Genomic DNA, 22807 nt, shown 5'->3' with positions numbered 1-22807 from the left:
TGCCAATATAATTAAGAAGTTTAAGGCCCATGGAACTGTAGCCAACATCTCTGGATGTTGTCACAAGAAGAAAATTGGCCTGAGATCGAACAGAAGGATTGCTCGAATGGTTGATAAAGAACCAAGGAAAACTTCAATACAGATCACAACTGATCTTCAAGTTTGAGGTAAAACAGTTTCATGTCGCACCATCCATCACTGTCTGAATGAAAATGGGCTCCATGATAGAAGACCCAGCAAGACCCCACTTCTAAGAGGGAGACACAAAAAAGCCAGACTGGACTTTGCCAAAATACATGTTGACAAGCCACAGTCCTTCTGGGAGAATGTGCGTTGGACAGATGAAACAAAATTAGAGTTTTTTGGTAAATCACACTAAGCCTATGTTTACCGAAGAAAAAATGAAGCCTTCAAAGAAAAGAACACCATGCCCACCGTGAAACATGGAGGAGGCTCAGTGATGTTTTGGGGTTGCTTTGCTGCCTCAGGCACTAGGTGCCTTGAATCTGTGCAGGGCACAATGAAATCAGAAGAGTATCAAGGCATTTTGGAGTGAAATATACAGCCAAGTGTAAGAAAGCTGTGTTGTAGTCGCAGGTCATGGGTCTCCCAACAGGATAATGACCCCAAACATACATCAAAAAGCACCCAAGAGTGGATAAGAAGAAAACTGACCGTTCTGAAGTGGCCTGCTATGAGTCCTGATCTGAATCCCATTGAACATCTGACAGCACCCACCAAACCTGAGAGAACTGGAGCAGTTTGCTCAAGAAGAGTGGGCTGAACTACTAGTGGAGAAGTGCAGGAACATTATTCAGAGTTACAGAAAGCGCTTGACTGCAGTTATTGCCTCGAAAGGCTGTGTGACAAAATATTAAGTTAAGGGTACCAATATTTTTGGCCATGCCATTTTTATTTGTTTTATTGTATTAAATAATATGTTAAGTTGTAAAAAGCAAAGTTTCAGTTTTATTCAATGTGTAATAAAGAATGATGGATACCATATACTTCTGTCAATTTCAACTTAATACAGAGAAAATTTAGTTTTTTTAAAAAAAGATGGAAAGTTACAAATATTTTCGGCCACATCTATATATGAACTATCCCCTGTCCTGGATTCTGAAATTACAAAAAATGTCCTCACTGCTTTATAAAAACCAAAAAGGGCAAATTCTGTACAAATGCAAGTAAACCGAGTGTAGCAATCTGAATTCATTTCTGCTTCAATTTCTAATATGTGTATTTACAGTAAAAACAATCACCTAAAGTTTGTGATGAATAAGGACAAAACATGCTGTTAAGGTTTAGTACATTTGTTGGTTTATACATTATCTCATATCTGTGCTCCTACTGAAGCTGCATGTCTGAAGTTCAAGGTGTCTAAACTGCAAAATCCTATAGACAGATACTACAGTAAATGCGATGTAATATGAGCATATCCTTTTATGAGCACACTGCAAATATAATTAGAGGGGGATAACAAGAACACACAAACATACACACACAAAGTGTAGTGCTGTAAAAACCATGAAGGTTATTGGGCAAGGTAGTTGTCATGGGGACAGGTTGTGAATCGCATACTAACGATACTAACTGTCTGTTGTTGGAGTTAATGGATGTGTGGCACATATTATTATGGTTTCAGAACCACTACTAATTGTGTAATTAGCTGTAGACATGATCAGTAGAAGGGGTAAAATATTGCATCAACCAATTTGCCTGTTTCCCAAATGAAGTTTGAGAAACAAGAGCTTTTGTTGTGCAAATGCCCATTGCCTGCCTGACATCACAACCTCTGAAACATGTTTATATCTTACATTTAATTAAGACAAATTTGCATCTATGGTGTCCTTTTATGCCACATCACATAGATATGGCATAAAAGTTCTAGTGGCAGCTGAAGAAGACACCCCTCTGAAAATCTGTATTGATTTTAAATGACTGTTGTTGTTATTAAAACCACGTTCTGGGCTTTAAAATCAACATGAGCCTGAACACACCTTGATATCTGGCAGGGCCCTTCTGGCTTTTCCACTGACTAGGCTCAAAATCATCAAGCACTGGGCTTTATCTACAGTATGGCCCATAGTCTGTGCAGTGAGGGTAGACACACTCCACAATATCCTCTTTTAAACCAACCTTTTATTTCACTCTCTTTCTTTCTGTTGTTTTTATTTGTACTTGTGTTGAAAAATATTCTTGTTATGGTTTTTTAGGGGGGTTTGTCTTCCTATTGTATGAGTCATTTGACAGGGCTTACATTGCTGGTGGTGCATGCTTCCATGCTTTCTTCTCAAACAGTGAGTCATAGTGATTCACATTGTTTTTGTGAAATCGATTAAGATAGGCTTTGTTAATGGCCCATGTGTGTTTTTGGGCAGAGAAACACTGTTGTTAACAGAAATGTAAGCGGAGGCCAAACATAGTATTTAATCCTTGCTTCAGCGAGCTATAGCTCCACACACCCACTCTGTTTACACCTCCAACAGTGACAGTCAGGCAGTTTGAAGACAAACAGAAAGCATGTGCACATTCATCAGCATTCATAAAAAAAAAGGATTTGGATATGTCACGACAACAAGCAACACCTAAACCGAAAATAATTTTAATAAGAAACTGGACTTAAATCGACTGAGGTCTCGCTGTCTGGACCTGCTGTCTCAACAATGTATCTAATAAAGATCGATCACAGCTACAGAAAGTCTAAAGCAGCTAGAGGCTGGACTCAGTGAACTGTGCGGCTGCTGAAATGGAAGCAGGTAGATATGACCTGTGAAAGTCCTAATTAAAATTACTGGACCTACATTAACATGCATTGCTAGAGGGTGCCCTACATGCTCTGATAGATCAACAAGCACTTGACACCACTTCTAAGACTCAGCACACCCGGGAAGAGGCAGGCTGGGATAAAGCTTTATTTGAATAAAATCTTTCATTCAGGCAATACACAATCGAAAGAGGGGAATAGATTAGAATAGTGAAGCAATACTCATGGAGTGTTTTGTTTTGTATTTTGGCTATTGAAATTGTAGATTTTGAGTTGTTGTCTTTTATGGCCCTGTTTGATATTTGCATAGGGTTAGTATATGTTGGACTTAACTGTTTGTTCTTAATATGGAAGTAGGGTGCACATTGAATAAGTAGTTTTAGTATAAAGTGCAGTCATTCTAAACACCTGGAGCATGTCAGCCCATTATTCTGTAGCTCACCCAAATCCCCCCAAAAATCACAAAGACATTTTTCCGCGGAAGTCATTATGGACAGTATCTTCACCAGGAAATTGTTAACAATGAAAATTGTCAGCATGTATCCAGGACATTGAAGCCAAACAAAGAGAGACATGCAAAAATATTGAATAGGAAATGCCTTTGTGTGGTAGCTAATAATAAAATCTGCTATTAATCAGTGAGATCAGTGAACACAAGTTGCAGTCCTGTGAAAAATTCAGTCTGTGTCTGTTGGACCTTTACTGGCATTGTGTAAAATAATGTGAGTTCACTTCACTGTAGCTGACAACATCACAGATTTGACTTTGGACACCCAGCCTTCTTTGTTATAGTTCAAACATCATCTCATCTACTTCTCATTACTGTAGAGAATGACATTGTTAATTTCAGCTTTAATGTCAAGTTTAGGAGTTTGTGTCAAGTATACGTAGCATTTTAAATCTGAAATGAACAGATAATGTGTCCAACTGAGAAAAAATCTGTATCACCGTTCTCAGTCTTTTCAACCAATGAACCTGTAGTTGCTGCTATCAGTTATTTAGAGTTTTCTGTAACGCATTGCAGCAGTACAGGCTGGGTTACCTGTGAGACGAGAAGAGACACTGAAGGTTCAGCTGGATCGAATCCTGCTACAGTGACTATTCTAGCTGGAGTCAGCCTCACTGCCCTGGGCACTCATGGAAAGACTCATGGTTAGATTATTGTCTTCACCCTTCACCCTCAGTATAGTGTGTGTTTATGTGTGCTTGTGTGTATGCTTGCATTTATTTATGAACAGGTGTTTATTTACTGCTGTGGTTGTGTAGAAGAACACTGCTGTTGATACTGAACTCTTGACATTTGTTTATGTGGACTATAAATTATGTTACACAGATGGAGTACACTGCATTATATTTTCATAGGCATCAATTCGCAAATAAATCCTAAATGGATTTACTTCTATGTTTATACATGATTTATCCTTCCTTCCTGCTTCCAGTTCACCTGAAATATTCCTTTTGGCACATTTTTGGTTGTCAGCAAGGACCATATCAATATCACATTACTATGGTTATATTTTAAAGTTCAAATAAAATAACAAAGCATGTTCTGATCTGATCCAGATTTTGTTGTCAGTGCCAGGTTGCTGCAGGCCATTGTAAATCAGAGCCACACCAGCGTGTGTTAAACCTAACCAGCTTTGGTGTCTCCATGACAGGATTACCACATCAAATGTGAGGGCAGTCTCCTGCAGTGGCATCCTGTTGGTACAAGCCCTTTCATGTCCTGTTAAGACCCGAGGCTTCACTGTATGCACTCATCGAAATCCCCAGTGTAACTAGGACATGATGAGGGTAGTGAGTGTGTGTGTACATGACCACAAGTGTGTCCACTTATAAATGTGTGTGTTTGTGCTTAGGATTCTCTTTTTTGAATAAACTTCCTTTGGCTATTACTGGTGTCACGTGCACTTTAAATATGAGTAACAAGGGCTTCAACATTAACTGGAGGGTTGTTTAATGGTTCTTTGAATCATAATTGTATAGAAGCCAACTAATTACCTAAAAAAGTACACACTAATTGTATGTATTAGCTGTGGGTGATCATTCTTTACTCCTGAGAAAGAAAAGAAGAGAAAGAAGAAAAGAAAGAGAAAAGCATAGCATTTGAGTACATGCAGAACAACATGGAAAAAGGTGAAGTTAAAACAAATATGTTTAGCTGGAACAGCCTCCATCAGGTCTATATGTAAGTAAGAATGCATAAAATACAAGAAAACTGAGGATGTGATGGAGGCAAAGACATATCCCATGACAGTGATCCCATACATTACCTGTGAACCTGTAATCAACCAGCATATACATAAAACACTACTATCACACATAACATATTGTGTGGTTTTGATTCTTTAAGGCAGAATCACCTTGACTTATTTGTAGTGAAGTTTGTTTGTTTAACTCGATATCACATACTTTGCCCCAATAGGCTTTCCAGGCTGCTTCCATAAGTGCAACAATTCCCAACCCAGCCTAAGCTCTCTATGAAGAACAGGAAAAAAACCCTCAAGATTTGATGAGAAATTGTGGAAAAACTCTTGAGGGAAAATTCAAAGACAAATCTCTCTTCCTCAGACATCTGGGTGTGCAATAGGAACTGTAGGTGGGAAAGTGGCAATTGCAAAACATGAACAGAAAGTTGTAACAGTTGGTAGAAATACAAAAGCAATGGGATTATAACTCTACAATAGGATTAGCAGATCCCATGCTAATGTAGTAAATCCAGCGCAAGAAGTCCAAGAAATGGGTAGAGAGAAATGAATCCAATGACATATGTAAGCCAAATAAAATATGCCAGTAACAGTTTGTCACATTATTCCAGTGGAGGATGTCAGGTAGGTGACATAAGGATTAGGTGAAGGAGTGAGTTGTGTTTATATCACATAACCGCAAAGTTAACCTCTCAATTTTCTACCTTTTCCTAAATAAATTATTTTAATCTTAGTGAGGGATATTTTTCAGAGCAGCTGGCACATGCAGTTAAATATTAAGCATAATGAGAGTTAGTTATATAAGTTGTCAAAATATAGCTCCCTCATGAATAGCAGAGTTAATTTATAGTGTATGAGGTGTACTCTATTCAGCAAGAGCTTTATTGAATGAACTACAGGCTACTGTAGCCAAAGCCGAGATAAAGAGAAGCTGCTGCTCACTGCTCTGTTTCAGTTGTCTACCAGACCTAAACAGCAAAGCAGTCAATCCCACATCTTGAACTAACCACTAACCACATTGCATGCTGACTCCAACAGACATAGTGCAGCCATGATTGACTGCTGACATTACTGACAGAGTTCAGCCCCTTTAGAGTTCAAGTAAGGCAAGGCAAGTTTATTTTCTGTGACACCTTTCAACAAAAAGGCATTAAATCAAGATGTAAACGAAACACAATACAATGTAAAAAGACATGTTTAAATGGAATTTAAAAGGGTTAAATAAGATAGAAAATACAAAAAATGAGTTAAAATAAAATAAGATAGATAAGACAGGAGAATTAATGAATAATAAAAAGATATGAATAAATAGTCCCTAAAGTTCTGAACCCAACAACCACTACATACCAGTGAAGTTCTCTAAATTTAAGGATTGTGTTTTTTCTTTTCTTACAGAACATAATAGACCCAGCAAGCTTTGGATTACTCCACATGCTGAAGTGGTGTATATATGGCTCTAGTAAGAGTGATGGTCACTATTTAAAGAGTTTGGCTGGTGGTGACTTTTTCAAAATGGTTTGTTTTAAGACATTTTCACTACAGGAACATTCCCAGGTGACCTAGAACTGTCTTATTTTAGTTCCTGTAAGATAGTTTCTTGCTCTGCAGGTTAATTTTAATCACACTTTCTAAATTGCTAGTTATCTGGCAATAATAGAGCAATGCTGCTCCATATGTACATCTTCTACTTAGATCATCAATTTGAAATAAGGCAACTGGAGACGGCATCTTCAGCCAACTCACAAAGTAAATGTAAATTAGTAAGCTATCCTTGCTAAAATCTGCTAGCAATAGTCATCATTTCAGCCGACAAAATCGACAGTTGATGGAAAAAACGAGGAGCCTATTCTTGTTAACACTGTGTGAAATCGACAACACATTATCTCAATTATTACAAAAAATTTTAAGTGGTAAATTTGCCACCATTGTAATTGTAAACTGCTTACTGTCTGTGCTAGAATGGAAAGCTTGACAGGTATAGCAACAGTAACTAAGGTGGGTTTTGCAAAGGGTCAAATTCAATTACCTAACTGAGAAATCCTAATAATAAAATTAATTTAGAAACATACTGTAACAGTATAGCTAAGTGTCCTAAAGCTCCAGGGGTCTGAATACGTTTAAAATGCATTTGCTAAGTAGACGTTCTCTTCCAAATTTGATGAAAATGGATCATAAAACAGGAGCTAAAGTGGAGCCCTGTGGAACACAGTTACCTCTGGAGTCTGACTTGGGATTTTCAGCATAAACACATTATGCCTGATCTGCTAATAGGTTGCATTTGTAAAAATATGCACAGAACAGTTACCACTGGTGAAAAATGTATGAAACCTCATCTGCTGTGTGTAGATGACTACATTTATTAATCCCCATGCTGTTTGAAATATGCAATACTCTGGCAAAGTGTACAAAATATAGAAGAATGTGTTCATTTATTTATGTGAGAGGCTCACACAATGTCTACACAGGATGCGCAGTGAAAGCAGCATATTACCAAAGCAGCAGCACCTTCTGTCTGTGTCTACACAGGATGCGTTCAGGCACATTATTGAGTGTAGGTCACCTGCATGTTAGAGTTCAACACACTGTAGTTACTCGTATAAAATGGAAGAAATTACACTCAAAGTGTAAAGATACAATTTGGGTCATGGTTACATGTATGTCTTATAGGTCCACTCTTAGTAATTTTCCACTGCATCAAAGGTCCAATAAGCATTACATGATGATATTTCAGTACGAAAACTCCAGAACTGAGTACATGTCCAGCATTACTGTATTAATGTGAGATGTGACACCTTCAGTGTGTAACGAAGTCCTTAAACTTGAGCAAAAAAGGTGCATTGGCCCAGTGGAGACACTGAAGTAAGTGTTCATTAGTGAGTTCTTCATTGCATTCATTGTTGAAAATGCTTGATCACGACTTCAACTGGTTCAGTTTAGTGGTACCAGTTTGGTGGCATTTTCATTATGGCCACTGTTTTCATTGCAAATCAATGGTCTTATGTTCCCTTGGGCAAAATGAAAAAGACGTTGTCTGTGTAGACAAGCTATAACTCTGATAGTGAGAAGGAAAACACAGCTGAGGCAAAGTCTGCTGTAAAATTCTGCCATAGTGTGACCTCTCCTCTAACTTGCTCTTATAAACAACTTCTGCAGTAATTATTGATGTACATGTATATTATATCACTAATTTTGATTTAAGCATCAAAGTTAATTCTTGACTATGGAAAAGTAGTTCGACAAAACAATACTAAGGAGGTCAATTTACCAGCTTTTTTGAGATTCAGATGTGTTATGCTAGTAGCGGCTAATGTCGCCTGGAGCCACTAGCCTCAAGCAGAGATGAGGAGGTCTGGTAACCTCACTTCTTTCTAATTTCAGACCCCCAGATTGTTTTTTCATTTCCAAATTGTAGTCTTCAGCCCTGAACTGGTGTTGCCTCCAGTAACATCGCTTGAAGCAATTTATCAGATTTCACACAGCTCCCTCTGGACTCACAAAAGGCTTTACACAACTTTTTTTCATGATATTAATGATATGTACTAGTACTTCCCATGACCTGTAAACAGACTTTGATGTGTAAAACTGGTGGAGGTCCCCTATGAAAAGCAGCTTTAACTGTGTGGTTCAAAGTCTTCAGCCAGGGCAGGTAACTTCTTAACAGACCAGTTATTATTAATATCGTATGTATGCCTGTATACTTTGGCAACTGGGCTAAAAACAACTAAGATTAAAAATAAAAGGATTGGGCTCTGCATTAAACGAGGTGTTTTTGAAATATATGGCGATAAATTGTATGTGACAGATTTTTTGCAGTCTATGTTTTACAGAGCCTTGAAGAATTCAGCAGCTGAAATTGGTTCAAGTCCAAAACAATTTAGAGAAAAAATTGCGACACTGTTGAAAGCAATAGAATTTTCCAGAGAAGGTTGTGACCCATCAACAGTGTCTCTCTTGCCAAAACACACACACACACATGCACACTCACAATCAATACATCACCTGTCTAATCACAGCTAGGGCTCAAATTGTGGCTTTGGTTATTTTTATGGATGCAGGCTATTACAGAATTTTCTTCATTTGCTTGTTTTGAGTTTTTAAGTGTATGATCACCTGGTTTCTCTTCACACTTGGGCATTTTTGGTGTAAACTAAAGCATTTTGTGTACATTACATTTAGAAGTCTGCGCTGTGCTAGTGTTTCTCTACTGTTATCAAAAAGAAAAAAAAATCAGGGGTTTAGTCCTTGGTTTAAATGCCGCTGGCTTAGATTTAGATTTACAGCAAACATGATTTACCATGTTCAGTGGTGAGAAGCTGTTGAGTGATCCTGTCCTTTTCCATGTCCTCATATATAGTGTATGGAAAGGTAAACCTTTTTTATTAGATCATTGCATTATCCTTATATATATTCTTAAAGATTTGATTTATTCATGTTCTTGCTGAGGGTTAGATGAGTAGATCAGTAAATATGAAGCTGGAAGAGGTTAACATAGCTAAGCATAAAGACTAGAAGCAGGGGGAGACAGCTAACCTGGCTCTGTCCAAAGCTAAAATATATCTCCCAGCACCTTTAAAGCAAAACGAATTAAAACATTATATCTTGTTTGTTTAATCCATGCAAAAGTGTAAAAATGACAGGTTGTGGTTTTCATTTTATTTTTTATAACTTTGCAGGAAAAGCAAATAAGCGTATTTCTCAAAATGTCAAACTATTTAAGGTTAAAAATCTTCAAAAGGATCTCACTACTTCAGGGTGAATTAGTGTTCAAGCTGTATACTGTATGTCATCCTGCTGTTCTGTGACAGAAGCTTAGTCCTCGTTACAGTAAGTAGTTGGTTTGAATAAACAAAGTAAAGACATATACCAGTATGAAAATATTACATCCTTATCCAACATATTTATACATACACCACATTCTTATGAACTAAATAATAGCATATACCTTGGTAAATATCTCAGCAGTATTTATTGTTATTCAGATTAGTTATGCAGGAAGTTTGTGTTCTCTGTCATCATGATTGTTACCAACTACATCAAAATGACAAAAGCAGCACAGTGTACTTCTGTTCATGATAAGTCCCCCTGTTTTTTTTCTCCTGTATGCTGGTCACCCGCTAAACTGCCTTGCTGAGTCCAGATGGAATCAGTCAGGGGTGACCGCTCATGCCAAATATCAAATCCGAAACCCCAAGTCTGTCTTGTATGAATCAGAGATGAACACAATATGGATGCAAGTGGACAAGAAGCGAAATGTTAAGAAAAAGAACTTGGGGCAGTCGAACAGCACTTCTCTCCCGACGGAATAAATGAATATAAGAGATGGTGCAACTACACAGTTTTGTTGCCATATGAATGTTTAAAATCACAATGTGTCACACTCCTATACAGAGACGGAAACTGTCATATGTTTTTTTCATCCTTATTATCAGTTTTGAGAGCACATGGACCCCTGAGTTTCTTCATGTTTTATTTAATTTGTGGTTAAATCTATTTCTTAATTATAGCAAATAATCAAACTTTCTGGGATTATATTTTCCTAAAAAATGTTTTTGTTAGTGGAATGATTTTTAAAATAGCGTGATTGACCTAATATTCAGTGTGGGAGCTGCATAAGCTGTGTGCTATTAAGCTTGACGGCTTGGCAGTCTATTCACTTCTCATCCTCAAGCCTTTAAAATACTAAATCATAAGCCTTCTGTCACCTGTTTTGGCCTGTGGCAGGTGATTGAGATCAAAGAGAAGCTGAGGGAGTCCAAGAGGTTCTGGTCCAACCTGCCAGATGACATCTGTGCCATGGAGAAGCTCTCAGAGTCGGATGAGGAGCAGTGCTGGAACAGCCACACGAAGGGCAGGTGAGGGCTTCTGCGACTCTTTATAACCTCAGAAAAGTCACCCTGCTCTCTGGTTATCACTTTTTGCCAAGCCAGGGATTAAAATAACCACACTGTGTTCCCAGATTAACGCTCTCTACGTAAGTACAATGGGTTAGTGCTTATAGGGAGAATTTCTATATAAGCTCTGAGGCTCTAATACCCAGAGGACTGAGGAGTTTCCAGCACCCCTTATCACCACTGCAGTGTCTATCACCGAGCCGTACAGTAGATTGGACAGTGAGTTGTTTTCTCTGACAGTGAACCAGAAACGCTGGCAGAGAAAATATATTACCCCATCACTTTGGCCTTCTCCAAGTAACAAAATCACCAGATGGTGCAATAAAAGACATGTTAATTATCTTGTTTGTGCCAGTATCCTTTATAAGCATCACTCTAAACCCGGTAGGTAAATTGATTTCCCAGAGATAATAAAACATTCAGAGTCACGCTGTGTTACAGTAGGAGTGTGTTATGAAATCATTGGAATCTCCTGTTACTTCAGCACAAACTAGGCACACTTTACATTGTATAAAACATGTTTAATGAATGAAAAACTAACAGTTAAATAGGACACAGTAACTAATGCACAAAAAATGTAAAGACATAAACAAGACTTTAATTACTGCATTAATTAAATGTTACGCACGGGTTGCCTTCCTCATGTAGTGCATTATTTTAATCTCAAATGGTTTTCAATTTATTAAGTCAAAAAAGACAAAAAAAAGAGTGTGCTGTCGGCCTCGGGCATGTTAAGGGCTCACTGTAGGGAGGTGCAACCACTCCCAACATGAAACATAGAAAATTAAGCTTGATTAACATAGAAAATTTAGCTTTATTATACAGTTATGTTTTGTCTGATTTCTGCAGCCGTTGTTAGAAAGAGTAGCTCCTATAATTTTGTCTAATTTCAGTTGGTCTAGTTTGTGACTTCGTAGACCCAAGATCATGATATCTACACTAAAATCTGTGTGTACTAAAAAGTGTAAAAGATGGACACAATGCTGCATAAAGGGTTGACACTGCAACATACTGACAACAACTGGATCAGTGCTGTAACACTGTAATTTGACTGGATTGCTTTTTTGGTAGAGAGAGCTCAATGCACAGCAATTTAAGAAAACAAATACAAGTGGTACAACACAAGCAGATTAAGAAAACATCCTCACCACTATAACACAAAATTTGCATTGAAAAACACTGTATATAAAATGCAAGCAACCTGAGAAAGACATCAACCAATTTCACCACAGATACACACATTTCTATGTGTAACTTTTTTTTGTTCTAAAAAGAAGAAGGGACACTCGCTAAAAAATTTTGTTCAAAATTTTTGTTTTTTGTTCTAAATGCTGAATGATTGTCAGAGTGGTAAGGATGTTCATGATGACTGTGTTATAGCTATGTGCGTGTGTTTTCTGAAATTGCAGTGTTGAAATCTATAATAGAGACAATATTATTTATTTCTTAGTTTTGGATGATAAACTTCAGTGAAATCTAGCAAACATGGAGTTGAAACTCATGCTCTCATTCAAAGTACCATTGTATTTTTGTACAGAAGATACCAAACCCTATGATGTGTCAAGAAGCAGCTTTGTATTAAATCTAGAAAATATTCTAGGCCATTTTATTTAAGTTTTTTGGTGTATTATCCTTTCCAGATATTTCCCTGAAGTGGTGAAGGAGGGTCTAACCAACCAGGTTAACAACCCAGAGGTGGATGTGGATATCACCAGGCCTGACACACTGATTCGACAGCAAATCATGGCTTTGCGTGTCATGACCAACAAGCTGAAGAATGCTTACAATGGGAATGACATCTACTTTCAGGACTCCAGTAAGTTCTCCAATCTCTCAGGTGTTTGACAAGACAAGATAATAATAATAATTTGGAGCAAAATACTGAGAGAAAAGTTTCTCTATCAATTTCTGTCACTGTATAGAGTTTATGTTGACCTTGATTTGGACCTTGCCACACACACATGCACACAAGAGCACCCCTGCAGAAATATAAACTATTATTAAAATGAAATAAGATCTCAGGTGTCACTCACGTAGGAACTCATCATACAACTCCACAGGATGCATCGGTGTTGCACTGAGGCAAGACTGACATTATTAGGAGAATAGATAACTGTAGTTATGGTGACACAGACCATGGTAGACAGTCAGGCCTATGTTTAGGAACATGTTCATTTCAAATGCTGCCATGACAGAGATCATTCTTTCTTTCTGATTCTGTGGATCCCCTTGAGCTGACAAGATGGGAGATTCCCGCAGCTACAAATAAAATGTATGGGTGCATGACTGCTGCCATTAAATTTTATACCTAAAACTCAATTTTTGTTGCAGTCACATTTGTTTTTCTGTTAGGAGTGGTTTCTTCTTCAAGATTTGTTAAACCTCTGACACCAGAAGTGCAGAAGAATACTATTATAGATTTTGCACACACTGTAATTCATTACCACCATTTTTGGCCATTTTCAATAACGCAAAACCCATTTTTGCTCTTTTACCTGTAAAGGCCTGGTCATAACAGCATGTGAAATGTTGAAATTTTGCAGAAAAATCAAAACTATTTCAAAGGAAATGTGGCAATCAGCAGATATGCTCGTGGGGGCCAAGTACACTCACACAAATCTTTGGCATCAAGTTTAACTTTGGTGAGCTATGACACAAATTTGTGCCATTGATCAATAGCTAACTGTCTTTTTAAAGTAAAGAATAGCTGGAGAGTCCAAAATAAAGGAAACTATCGTAGCATACTAGCTTTGTTGCTCCACAAAAGAGGCACAGTTCGCCACTTCCCCATCGCCATTGACCCAACTAATGGCTTCCTATGACTGTATTATTAGTATGTACATTTTAATTTGTGCGGTTTTGTTCCTGCAGGTGATGAAGGCAGCAGTTCTGGCAGCGGAAGCGGCTGCTCTGACGGCTGCACAACAGAGTTTGTTTTTGTTGGAACAGACGCTCCTGTGGTCGGAGCTGACAGAAGCGACGAACGAGCAGCTGCAGCAGGCAAGTCACTTTCACACGGGCCGTCCCTACTGCTGGTGATGGCTGCCCTCACACTCCCGCTGTGGGCATTGCAGACTAGATGGAGATAATACATGAGTGTGGCCTGATCACTGACTTTTATACTGTTGCATACAGTATGTTTAACAGCACGTTCTACTGCTGTTCCCTCACTGGACATGTAGAACCTCCTGGAAACCTGTTGAGAATGGCTTACTGTATGGTAGGACTGGAAGTGAGTGCAGCGCTGCATCCTGCTCGCCCCCCAAAGAATGCTCGGTGCCATCACTGAACCAGTTTTCACATCTCTAAAAAAAAAAAAAAATTGTGGTGTTTTCTCATTATTCAAAAGTGGGTTTTGAAAAACATGCTTATCTTTTAGAAAGTGAAAACCATCTGAAGATGGTTCTGTCAAGAGTTTTTCAGATAAAGGGGAATATATTTTTCTTTTCCATTGTATGACAAATTTGTGAAAATGAGACAACACCTGTTTTATCCTATTAGTTGTCTCCCCCTCAGACAAAACGAGAAAGTCTTACTGTGTGCATGCAAGGAAATGATGTTAACTGACAAAACATTTTTTTAGTTTTCTTTTTTATGCAGGCTACACAGTTTGGAGTGGTTGGTAGAGGATTGTACAGTGCTAGCAGTTCACCTGGTTTCCCGTTTGGTCATATCAGCGTGGCTACAGGAAGCAGCTTTCCCTCAGCCACCTTTATAGTTGCACATTTGATTATCTCTAAGAAAGTGCCAATGTATTGCACTAAGAGAACTACTTTGCACAGTTTTTTTTTGGCTTCATAAGTTTATAAAGCTGCAGGAAACATCCACCCCACATAGAAAGATCTATATTTTCAGATCATTTAACTGATTGTATTGTACTGTACCTATCAGCAGTCATGTATTTCACTGGGAGGTACTGTAATGTAGTCTTACTGGTTTAGTAAATGGCTAAATTTTTAGATATGTATTATTTGTTTTTACAGATTATTTGATCACCTGTAAAATGAAAAAAATATTCTCAACAACATTAAGCCATTATACTACAATTGCCGGCTACCAATGTTCAGTTACCTGATTTACTATCTTCTGTTTGGGTACTTAACATACACTTGAACAGTTCAGATTTCCTTTTTAATTTCTCAGAGGACTCAGAGTATATTAGTTAAATTATTATTTTGTATGTTTGGTTAATATTACATATGGAAGGACATACATTGTAATCCTAGTTCTGTGAGCACACATGCAGCCCTCTGACAGGCTCTACAGGTTTGCCCACTCGCACCTTGTGGAAATTTGCATTTATTTGTTGGGTCGTCAGATCAGACTCACCGGACCCACATGTAAGTAAGAGTAAATAGTCATGCTCTCTTACAAAGCACCCAAAAAGTCAACAACTGGAAAAGAAGCCGTGTGCCAAGGTTAGAAAGCTACGTCTGTATTCATAGAACTAACGTTACTACTCATAACCTATGATCTATTTCTCACAGGCTTTGACCTCTAACAGGCTAGAGAGGCATAGGGGTCAGAACCAGATGCTTGTACTCCACCAACACAACATGATTTCTGTGACCTTGTGCCACACAAAAAAAGCAGGTTCCAGAAATGTTGCAGGGCTACTGTAGAAACAAATAAAGGAGCAAAAATTCCATGAAAGTGAACAGTCGATGCAGTCATTATGGTGGATTGTGCCTTGAGGATCCAAACTCATCAATTCATGGCCATCTGAAAAACAAGTCTCTGGTCTCAACAGGGGCTTTCCCCACAGTCCACCGCTGTAGCAAATAAACAGCAGCTATGACCATCTCAAAGAGGCTGTGCACTTCACATAGCATACTAAAGCAAGCATGAGACACCAGAGTTTCTCCTCTGTAGCCAGCATGAGGGGAGAGAGAAAAAAATATTAAGCCACAGCATCCTATCTGATGTTCTTAGGAACAAATGACAGGTGCAGATGAAGTGTGGTGCATACTACTCGAGTCCACATTGCCAAAATATAAATATATTATTATAAATTATAACAGTCCAGGCAGCTAAGAGGAAGCAGAAAAGGTCTCAGGAATGAAAGGAAACAAAGAAAACAGGTAGTTACCAGTGAAGCGGGGCAGAGCCATCAGGAGTTCACTAGGAACATTACCCAAAGAGAAGTAAACAGTGAGAAAATGAGAGACCATCTCACTTCCCACATCAAGGTTGATGTTGTGAGATGGGTGCTGGAGAGAGCTGATAAGTAGACAGAGTGGTACAGGCCATTCACCATGCATGTTTGGGATCCTTGTATTCGTGCTCACCGCCATGGTGATACAGTAACAAGAGGGAGACAAGGCCTTCTTTTACTGCACCCATTCATTTCATCAGTTGTGTTGTGGATGCTGGGTTAGAATACAACAAGCATTTATAAGATCTGCACCCATTAGGGTCTTTGAATACATCCTGACTGGTTGAAAAAGAACATGCAAATTTCAGTATACGCTGCAGGAGTGACTGAGAAAGCCTGATGAGTCCTTTAGAGGAAGAAGCCTGTATGAGACAAAATCAAGGATGCAGAGGAGATTAAATGCATGTAAATGAGTACCTCCCCCCTCTCAAAATCTAAAATAGTGTTTACGCAGCCATTTATGCTGAATTTACATGGGTTACACACTATCACACTTTTTTTTGTTTTGACATTTTAGATTGCTCCTTACTCTACCAGATCATGGTATCATTACATGAGCACGGAGAGCCCATCACCCAACTGTTAGACAAAGGTGGAAAGTAACAAATCCTGATCTGAATTCACTTTTGTTAGCAAAAGCACTGACTGGCGTGGTTTCAGTGGGTCAGAGAGGGAACCCTTCAGCGGGGTAGACATCCAGCAGTAACCATTTACAACTTGCTGAATATTGAATATGAAAGTAACTAGCTATTAGTTTGCCTGATCTGCTAGGTTTTACCCACCCAGGAGTAAAGTCCTTGATAGTGGATAATTGCGATGAAGGAAGTTTCATGTAAAAATCATGATCTGTTACATGGGGCCGTCGGACTGATGAAGCTCCAATTGATAATTCAGTTTTATCTGCAGACGTTTATATTTGTCAGAGAATATATCTACACTTGATACAGAATGTTCCAACACATAGAGTTAAACAAAAACAGGTGTTTTGTCAACACTTATGGAATGAAGTGCAGTGTCATATTTTTTCCCCTAGTATTTAAATCGGGCAGTAACAGAGTTGCAATCAGATTATCTTTGTGCTACTATAATTGGAAAATGAAATAAATATAGAGCATACAACAGGAAGAGAAAAGAGTTGATTAGAAGTGTAAGTTAGTGGGTTATATCGCTGCAGTCAAACACAGTCATATAAATTTATTTTTCAAGTATTAAAAAACACTATGGAGACAGATATTTTCTGAGTCAGTGTCAGAAGTGAGGTTGAACAATCAGCACAGTGTCTAGTGGATAATAATGCAGGAGGTTTAATGACTATGTCTTTGAAAGTAAAAAAATCAGCAAGCATCTGCAACCATACAAAGGTTGAACGCGCTCATAAGAGCTTCTACAAGATCTGTGATTGCAACAACAAGAGTTATGGATGAGTGAGGATGAGGTAGGTCTCTACTGGTGTTCCTGAAAAACAGTAAAGAAAGTGAATTAAGTAAAGACAGTTTCAGATGTGGGTCCAATATTTCCAAAGAGCTTGTACCGGTACAAACAACAGTTTTCTCATTATGATGAGAGAAATGTTTGCTATTTTCCACTGCCTTGTGTATTCCTTTCTCTCCTGACAAGCTACGGTACCCTGGTCAGACAAACAGTATCACTGTCTGAGATGCTTCAGTGCTTAACTTAATTTGTCTGTGAGCCATTTTTTTTTTTTTTTTGTCTTGTTCATTCTCCTTTGGTGTTTGAAAAATTGAAAAAAAAGACTACATTCAAGGTTGGCTTGAGGTTTGTGGGTTTTTTACAGAATGTTTAGAACAAAATGTGTTATGCAAGGTCTTCTCCATTTTGATGTTAATCGTTTGCTGCACTTTTGCTAAAACATATGCTGTGAGTGTGGTAATGTTGTGATTTGCAAAATCAGATAATTAAGGAGCACATTAAGATTTTTGGAGCTGTCAGTGCACGCTGTTTAAAGTGTTTTGGGGGAACTGAAGTTGATGGTTATACAAGCAGACATGCCTTACCATTTTTTAAAAGACTAAAATGGATTGCTTATTTGGCTTTTGTTACACATTCTTGTATACAGAAAATAATACAAAGGTAATAATAAACATTTTATTAAAAAATGACTCAGTTTACTGCAGTTTTCTCTATTGTGTCTCCATTTATAATTGTTGTCCAGTGAAAACCATGTATCTCTTAGATTTTCAGGAAGTAAGGAAAAACTCTTGAGTCTATACATAGTTAGATAACCCAAAGGGTTTTTGAAAGGATTTATGAGCTGAAGGTTTGGGAGAATTTTCTCAATACATAGAGCGGCATTCAACTTATCTGAAAACATAAAAAAAAAACCCAAACTTGGAGATACATGGTTATTCACCAAAGAGTAATTATTTATACTGGCTCAGTGTGAGTGTAATATGAGTTCTTTGCATGTTTGACATTTCGTAACCACAGCAGTTAAGAATTTTATATTGTTATTCATGTTTATCTTCAAGTCTTAAACACTGAGAGACTATCCAATGCTATTTGTATTATTTATATGTTCAAGGAACTCAAGTAATTGGTATAAGAAACTGTTTCACAAAACTACTGAACATACATCCAGTACTGCATTTAATATACCTGATATTTCTTCTGTTGATGAAATAATAAGTAATAATAATAGGTTACATTTTTTATGTTTCTCATTTCATCCCAGAAGGTCATGTTTTGTAAACTCAGTTTTCTAAAGCAGACATTTACATGACATTTTCAGAAACCCTCCGAAGAATTTCTATATTTTTCTTTGCTTTTATGTTTGAATATTCAATAATAAAAAAAGATAATTATGATTTATTAGTTATGGTTATGAGTCATGATTTTACCTTTATGGCAGATTTTGTTAGATTTATGCGAAAATATTTACACATCAAACAGATTATATAAACTCAGACTCATTTTCTCCATTAAAACATTATATTATAGTGGAGGTCCATTTTAGATGCTAATTCATTTGAGAAAGCACAATGAGAGGCTGAATTAATACAGTTTCAGGCTAAATTACAGACCACTGCTTGTGCAATTGATCCCTTTCTTTAAAAATTATTAATGCATGAAAACTAATGAACCCTAATTAAAAAACAGTCCATTTTATGTTTTCTTTTTCTTTGAGCTTATTGCATCACCTCAATACAAGTTCTCTACTTTTCTCACTTCTTCACTTCACATTCTATATTGTTTCTGGCATTTGTTCTCACCGATTCTATGATGAGAGATATTCTTTCACAGATTACTTTGAACATTAACAGTGTGACAATGTGTGTGTAAAAAGGTCAGTGGTGGTATATCCTAAGACTTAATGCAGCACTGGGAGCTTCAAATTCAAACTAGATAATATTACTACAGTAGTATATTTGTCATCACTGATGACAGGAACAATACAGTCTATCTTATAATTACATCAACTTTCAGCTACATTTGATTACTTTGATTTCCATGTGCATAGAATAGGCTATATAACTATATCACATCAAATATAATGGCTATAAATGTAAAAAGTTCAACCTCTTTTTTAAACAAAAATAAGAGTCTACAGCCATGTTAGTGGTTATTTAAGACTGTACCTAGATACAGCAGTGCATTGATGCTTTCAGCATGCTAATATGGTCACACTGACAATTTAAGCATGTTAATGTTTAGCATATATTGTGTTGACCATGTTCACCATCTTAGTTTAGCATGTTAGCATTATCTAATATTTGCTAATTAGCAGTAAACAATGGCAATCATGGTGAGATATTTCACAGAATACGTGAAGATTTTGACCTCCTGGTGGCACTAGAAGAAAAGGCAAGGGATCACCAAAGTCAGGAGGATTCATGCTCCGGGGACCATGACGATCTGCATCAAATTTCATGGCAATCCATCCAATACTTGAATTATTTCAGTCTGAACCGAGGTGATAGACCAACACAGCCCTAAAGCCATGCCGCTAGCTAGCTAAAAATACTGTGTGTAGGTAATTACATTTCTAGCATCTACATTCCATCATTATTTTCCTGAAAATCTATTAAAGTAAAAATCCTCAGTGAACAAAAAGTAAAGGAGATTTTTCACCCCACCCAAAGATTAACTGAGAGAAAGAGAAACAGGCAAGAAACAGGTAGTGTTCGAGCTCTGTTGAGCACAGTTGAGATTAATATATGAACTGCTACCTGTAATCTATCAGTCTTCAAACTTGGCTCGGTGGCACAATTTGTCAGGGGATGCAGCAGAACGTCTGGCAGACAGAAAAGACAGAGACAAAAAGCTTACTGCATTGCCACATTCAAGACATCTTAGTAGCTCCCCCAAACATCCATTTATTCATTTTCACATGACAACATCAACGAGGACAACACGAAACCGCTTCACATCCGAACCAGAATTATTCATTATAATCTCTCTTTCTGTCTGTACAATTATTTATATGCTTCAATTATGGATAAAGCAGTGTGAAAGGGCCAAACTCCAGATGAAATACAAAAAGTTTATGGATTTCAAAGATGGAGCTGAGGTTTTCTGAGGGATCCACTTAATAATTTTGAATTGCCCTTGGCAAAACCCCCCCGTGACTGTAAAAAGAATTAATTCTGCTTCACTGTAGTGCTGTTGAAATACAGTATGAGTGCTGTAACTGCAGCTGCACCATCTGATCTGCTGGCATAGTCTGAAAAAAAAAATTAATTGAAACCATTTGTTCTGCGCTTTATCTTTGCATTCAGAATATTTTAATAACTTTCACTCAACCAGACGGTTTTAGAATTGTATTAATTTTAGTGATTAGTATTTTCTGCTGCTGTTTCAGCAAATGGCTGCTAAAGCATGCGGGTCATAATGTTACCAAAAGACAGCAAAGATGATTTGGTCAGTGTTGGTGAATATTTTGACACTTTAAGGCCGCTGGAAACCCAAATTTACAATGGCCTTCTAACTATGTCATTTAGGGTCTGATGTACATAATAGTAAGCATCTAAAAGGTATCAAAAAATAATCACATAGTGATAGTAATCATATTATTAGTTTCAATCCACATTTGAAATATTGTCACTGATGTTTTTGTAAACTTACCTGATATTGGGTTTGAATTAAGTGTGGTTATGCTGGGACATGTATTACGAAAATTACACAATAAATTCTGTGAAACAATCATAAATGATGTGACGTGCTGCGGTAAGTGTACTGTCATATTTCCGTTTACATGAGTTTCTGTGTTATTGGTAGTGTTTCTGCATCTCAACCCAGTAAATTCTGCTATATTCTTCTACTGCAGCCAATTACCCACTGTACATTTAAACTTACACTCGTTCCGCTCAAGCAGTCTTAGCTCCCTCCTTCTTTTAGCGACTTTCTCTCTAATCACACAGTTGTTTACACGCTTTTCAGATCTGAGGGGTGTACTACAAAGCAAGTTCAACATACCCAGGCTTTCTTTGTGTGAGCTGGCTCGACAAACCCTAAACTCACGATCAGAGATAAGTGGTATCATGACAGTGGATATGAACTTTCTTCGTTAACCCAGGCTTTCTGCTTCAGGCTCTGTGCGCGTCCCTATAAAAGGCATTTGGCGCGTCATTTGATTTTTTTCCGCACAAAATGGAAGGATCACGTGCCGTCTACTTCAGTAAGGAGGAACAGGTCATTGTAACAGAGAGCTATGAATAATATAAATACATTATCACAGCAAAAAGCAACGCTGTTGCTGCAAATAAGGTGATGAATGCTGGCAGAAAATTGCTGATCGTGTAAATTTGTTAATTAAAACACTAATTCATTAATTTATTAATTACGTAATTATTTATATACTTATTTTAGCACTCTCCATGCCGCCCACATCCAAAGCTCTTAAACTTTATACTTGATGCTGCAGATTTAAACATTATACTGAAGAAGTGCATTCAGGTCTGACTCTGTCCCACAATGAAGGACAAGTGGAAATCACTTTAGGTTTTGGCCCAATCAAAGTGAAATTAATATTATAGATTGAATATTATCTGTGATAAATACCAATACACTTATCTTTTTTTTTTTTTTTTGTTCAAAGTATTTCTTTATTAGTTTTTTTTAATTTGTTTTTTTTATTATTTGAAATACAGCTCGATATATATCGTAACAAAATGGCATCCTGCAAGTAACCCTAACCTCTTGCACCATTACAAATTTACAATATGACATATCAAATCAATGGTAAGTATGATAAGAGACTAATCAATTTTCTAATCGATGTTCTAATAGCTGCAGTACCAGCAGTGTTAAACGGACTTGGCAGCAAATCAGGTAGTTAGTGAAAGGGCAGCGCTTTTTATTGCCGATTTAAGCTGAAACTCCGAACATAACCTGCTCCGGACCAGGTTAAGTTTGCAGCATAAGTTACCATGGTGATCCAGCCAGGTTAAAAGAGAGCCATCTTTGTGACATTGAAAACCCTGGCTTTAGGCTCATCATACCTCACTTCTAATCTCGCTTCGTAGTACAGCCCTCTGCTGGTTACTTTAGCTTAGCGATGGCCTCTCTCTCTCCCTCTCACCCTCCTGCTCTCTCTTGCTCGGTGTGTTTTATGTTTAGCTATTCCGCTAGCTCCTTTAGTGATGATTACAGTTGCCAAGTATATCCAAAACGCTTTGCAAATTTGAAAAACACAAGCGCATTAATAGAAAATACAGATGCAAAAATCACAACACAAATGCAAAAGCCATAACGGAAGTAAGCAACAACAGGTGTTGACAATGGGTCGCCACTGGGTCAGTTACCATGGTAACCAACTCTGTGAACCTAA

General features: G+C 37.6%; 1 protein-coding gene across 1 annotated transcript in view; it reads left to right on the top strand.

The window, feature by feature from the left end:
- gpc6a (glypican 6a) overlaps window positions 1-18140 on the top strand; it is a 166538-nt gene extending 148398 nt beyond the window's left edge. Inside the window, exons 7-9 of the mRNA XM_067586549.1 lie at window positions 10696-10826; window positions 12506-12681; window positions 13737-18140. Coding sequence (XP_067442650.1) covers window positions 10696-10826; window positions 12506-12681; window positions 13737-13954 — 525 coding nt within the window. The 3' untranslated portion in view covers window positions 13955-18140. The remainder of the gene's footprint in view (window positions 1-10695; window positions 10827-12505; window positions 12682-13736) is intronic.
- Window positions 18141-22807: the final 4667 nt, after the last annotated feature.

Source organism: Thunnus thynnus, chromosome 1, assembly GCF_963924715.1.
Source record: "Thunnus thynnus chromosome 1, fThuThy2.1, whole genome shotgun sequence".
Taxonomy (NCBI): Eukaryota; Metazoa; Chordata; class Actinopteri; order Scombriformes; family Scombridae; genus Thunnus; species Thunnus thynnus.
This window is presented reverse-complemented; position numbering and strand designations above follow the sequence as displayed.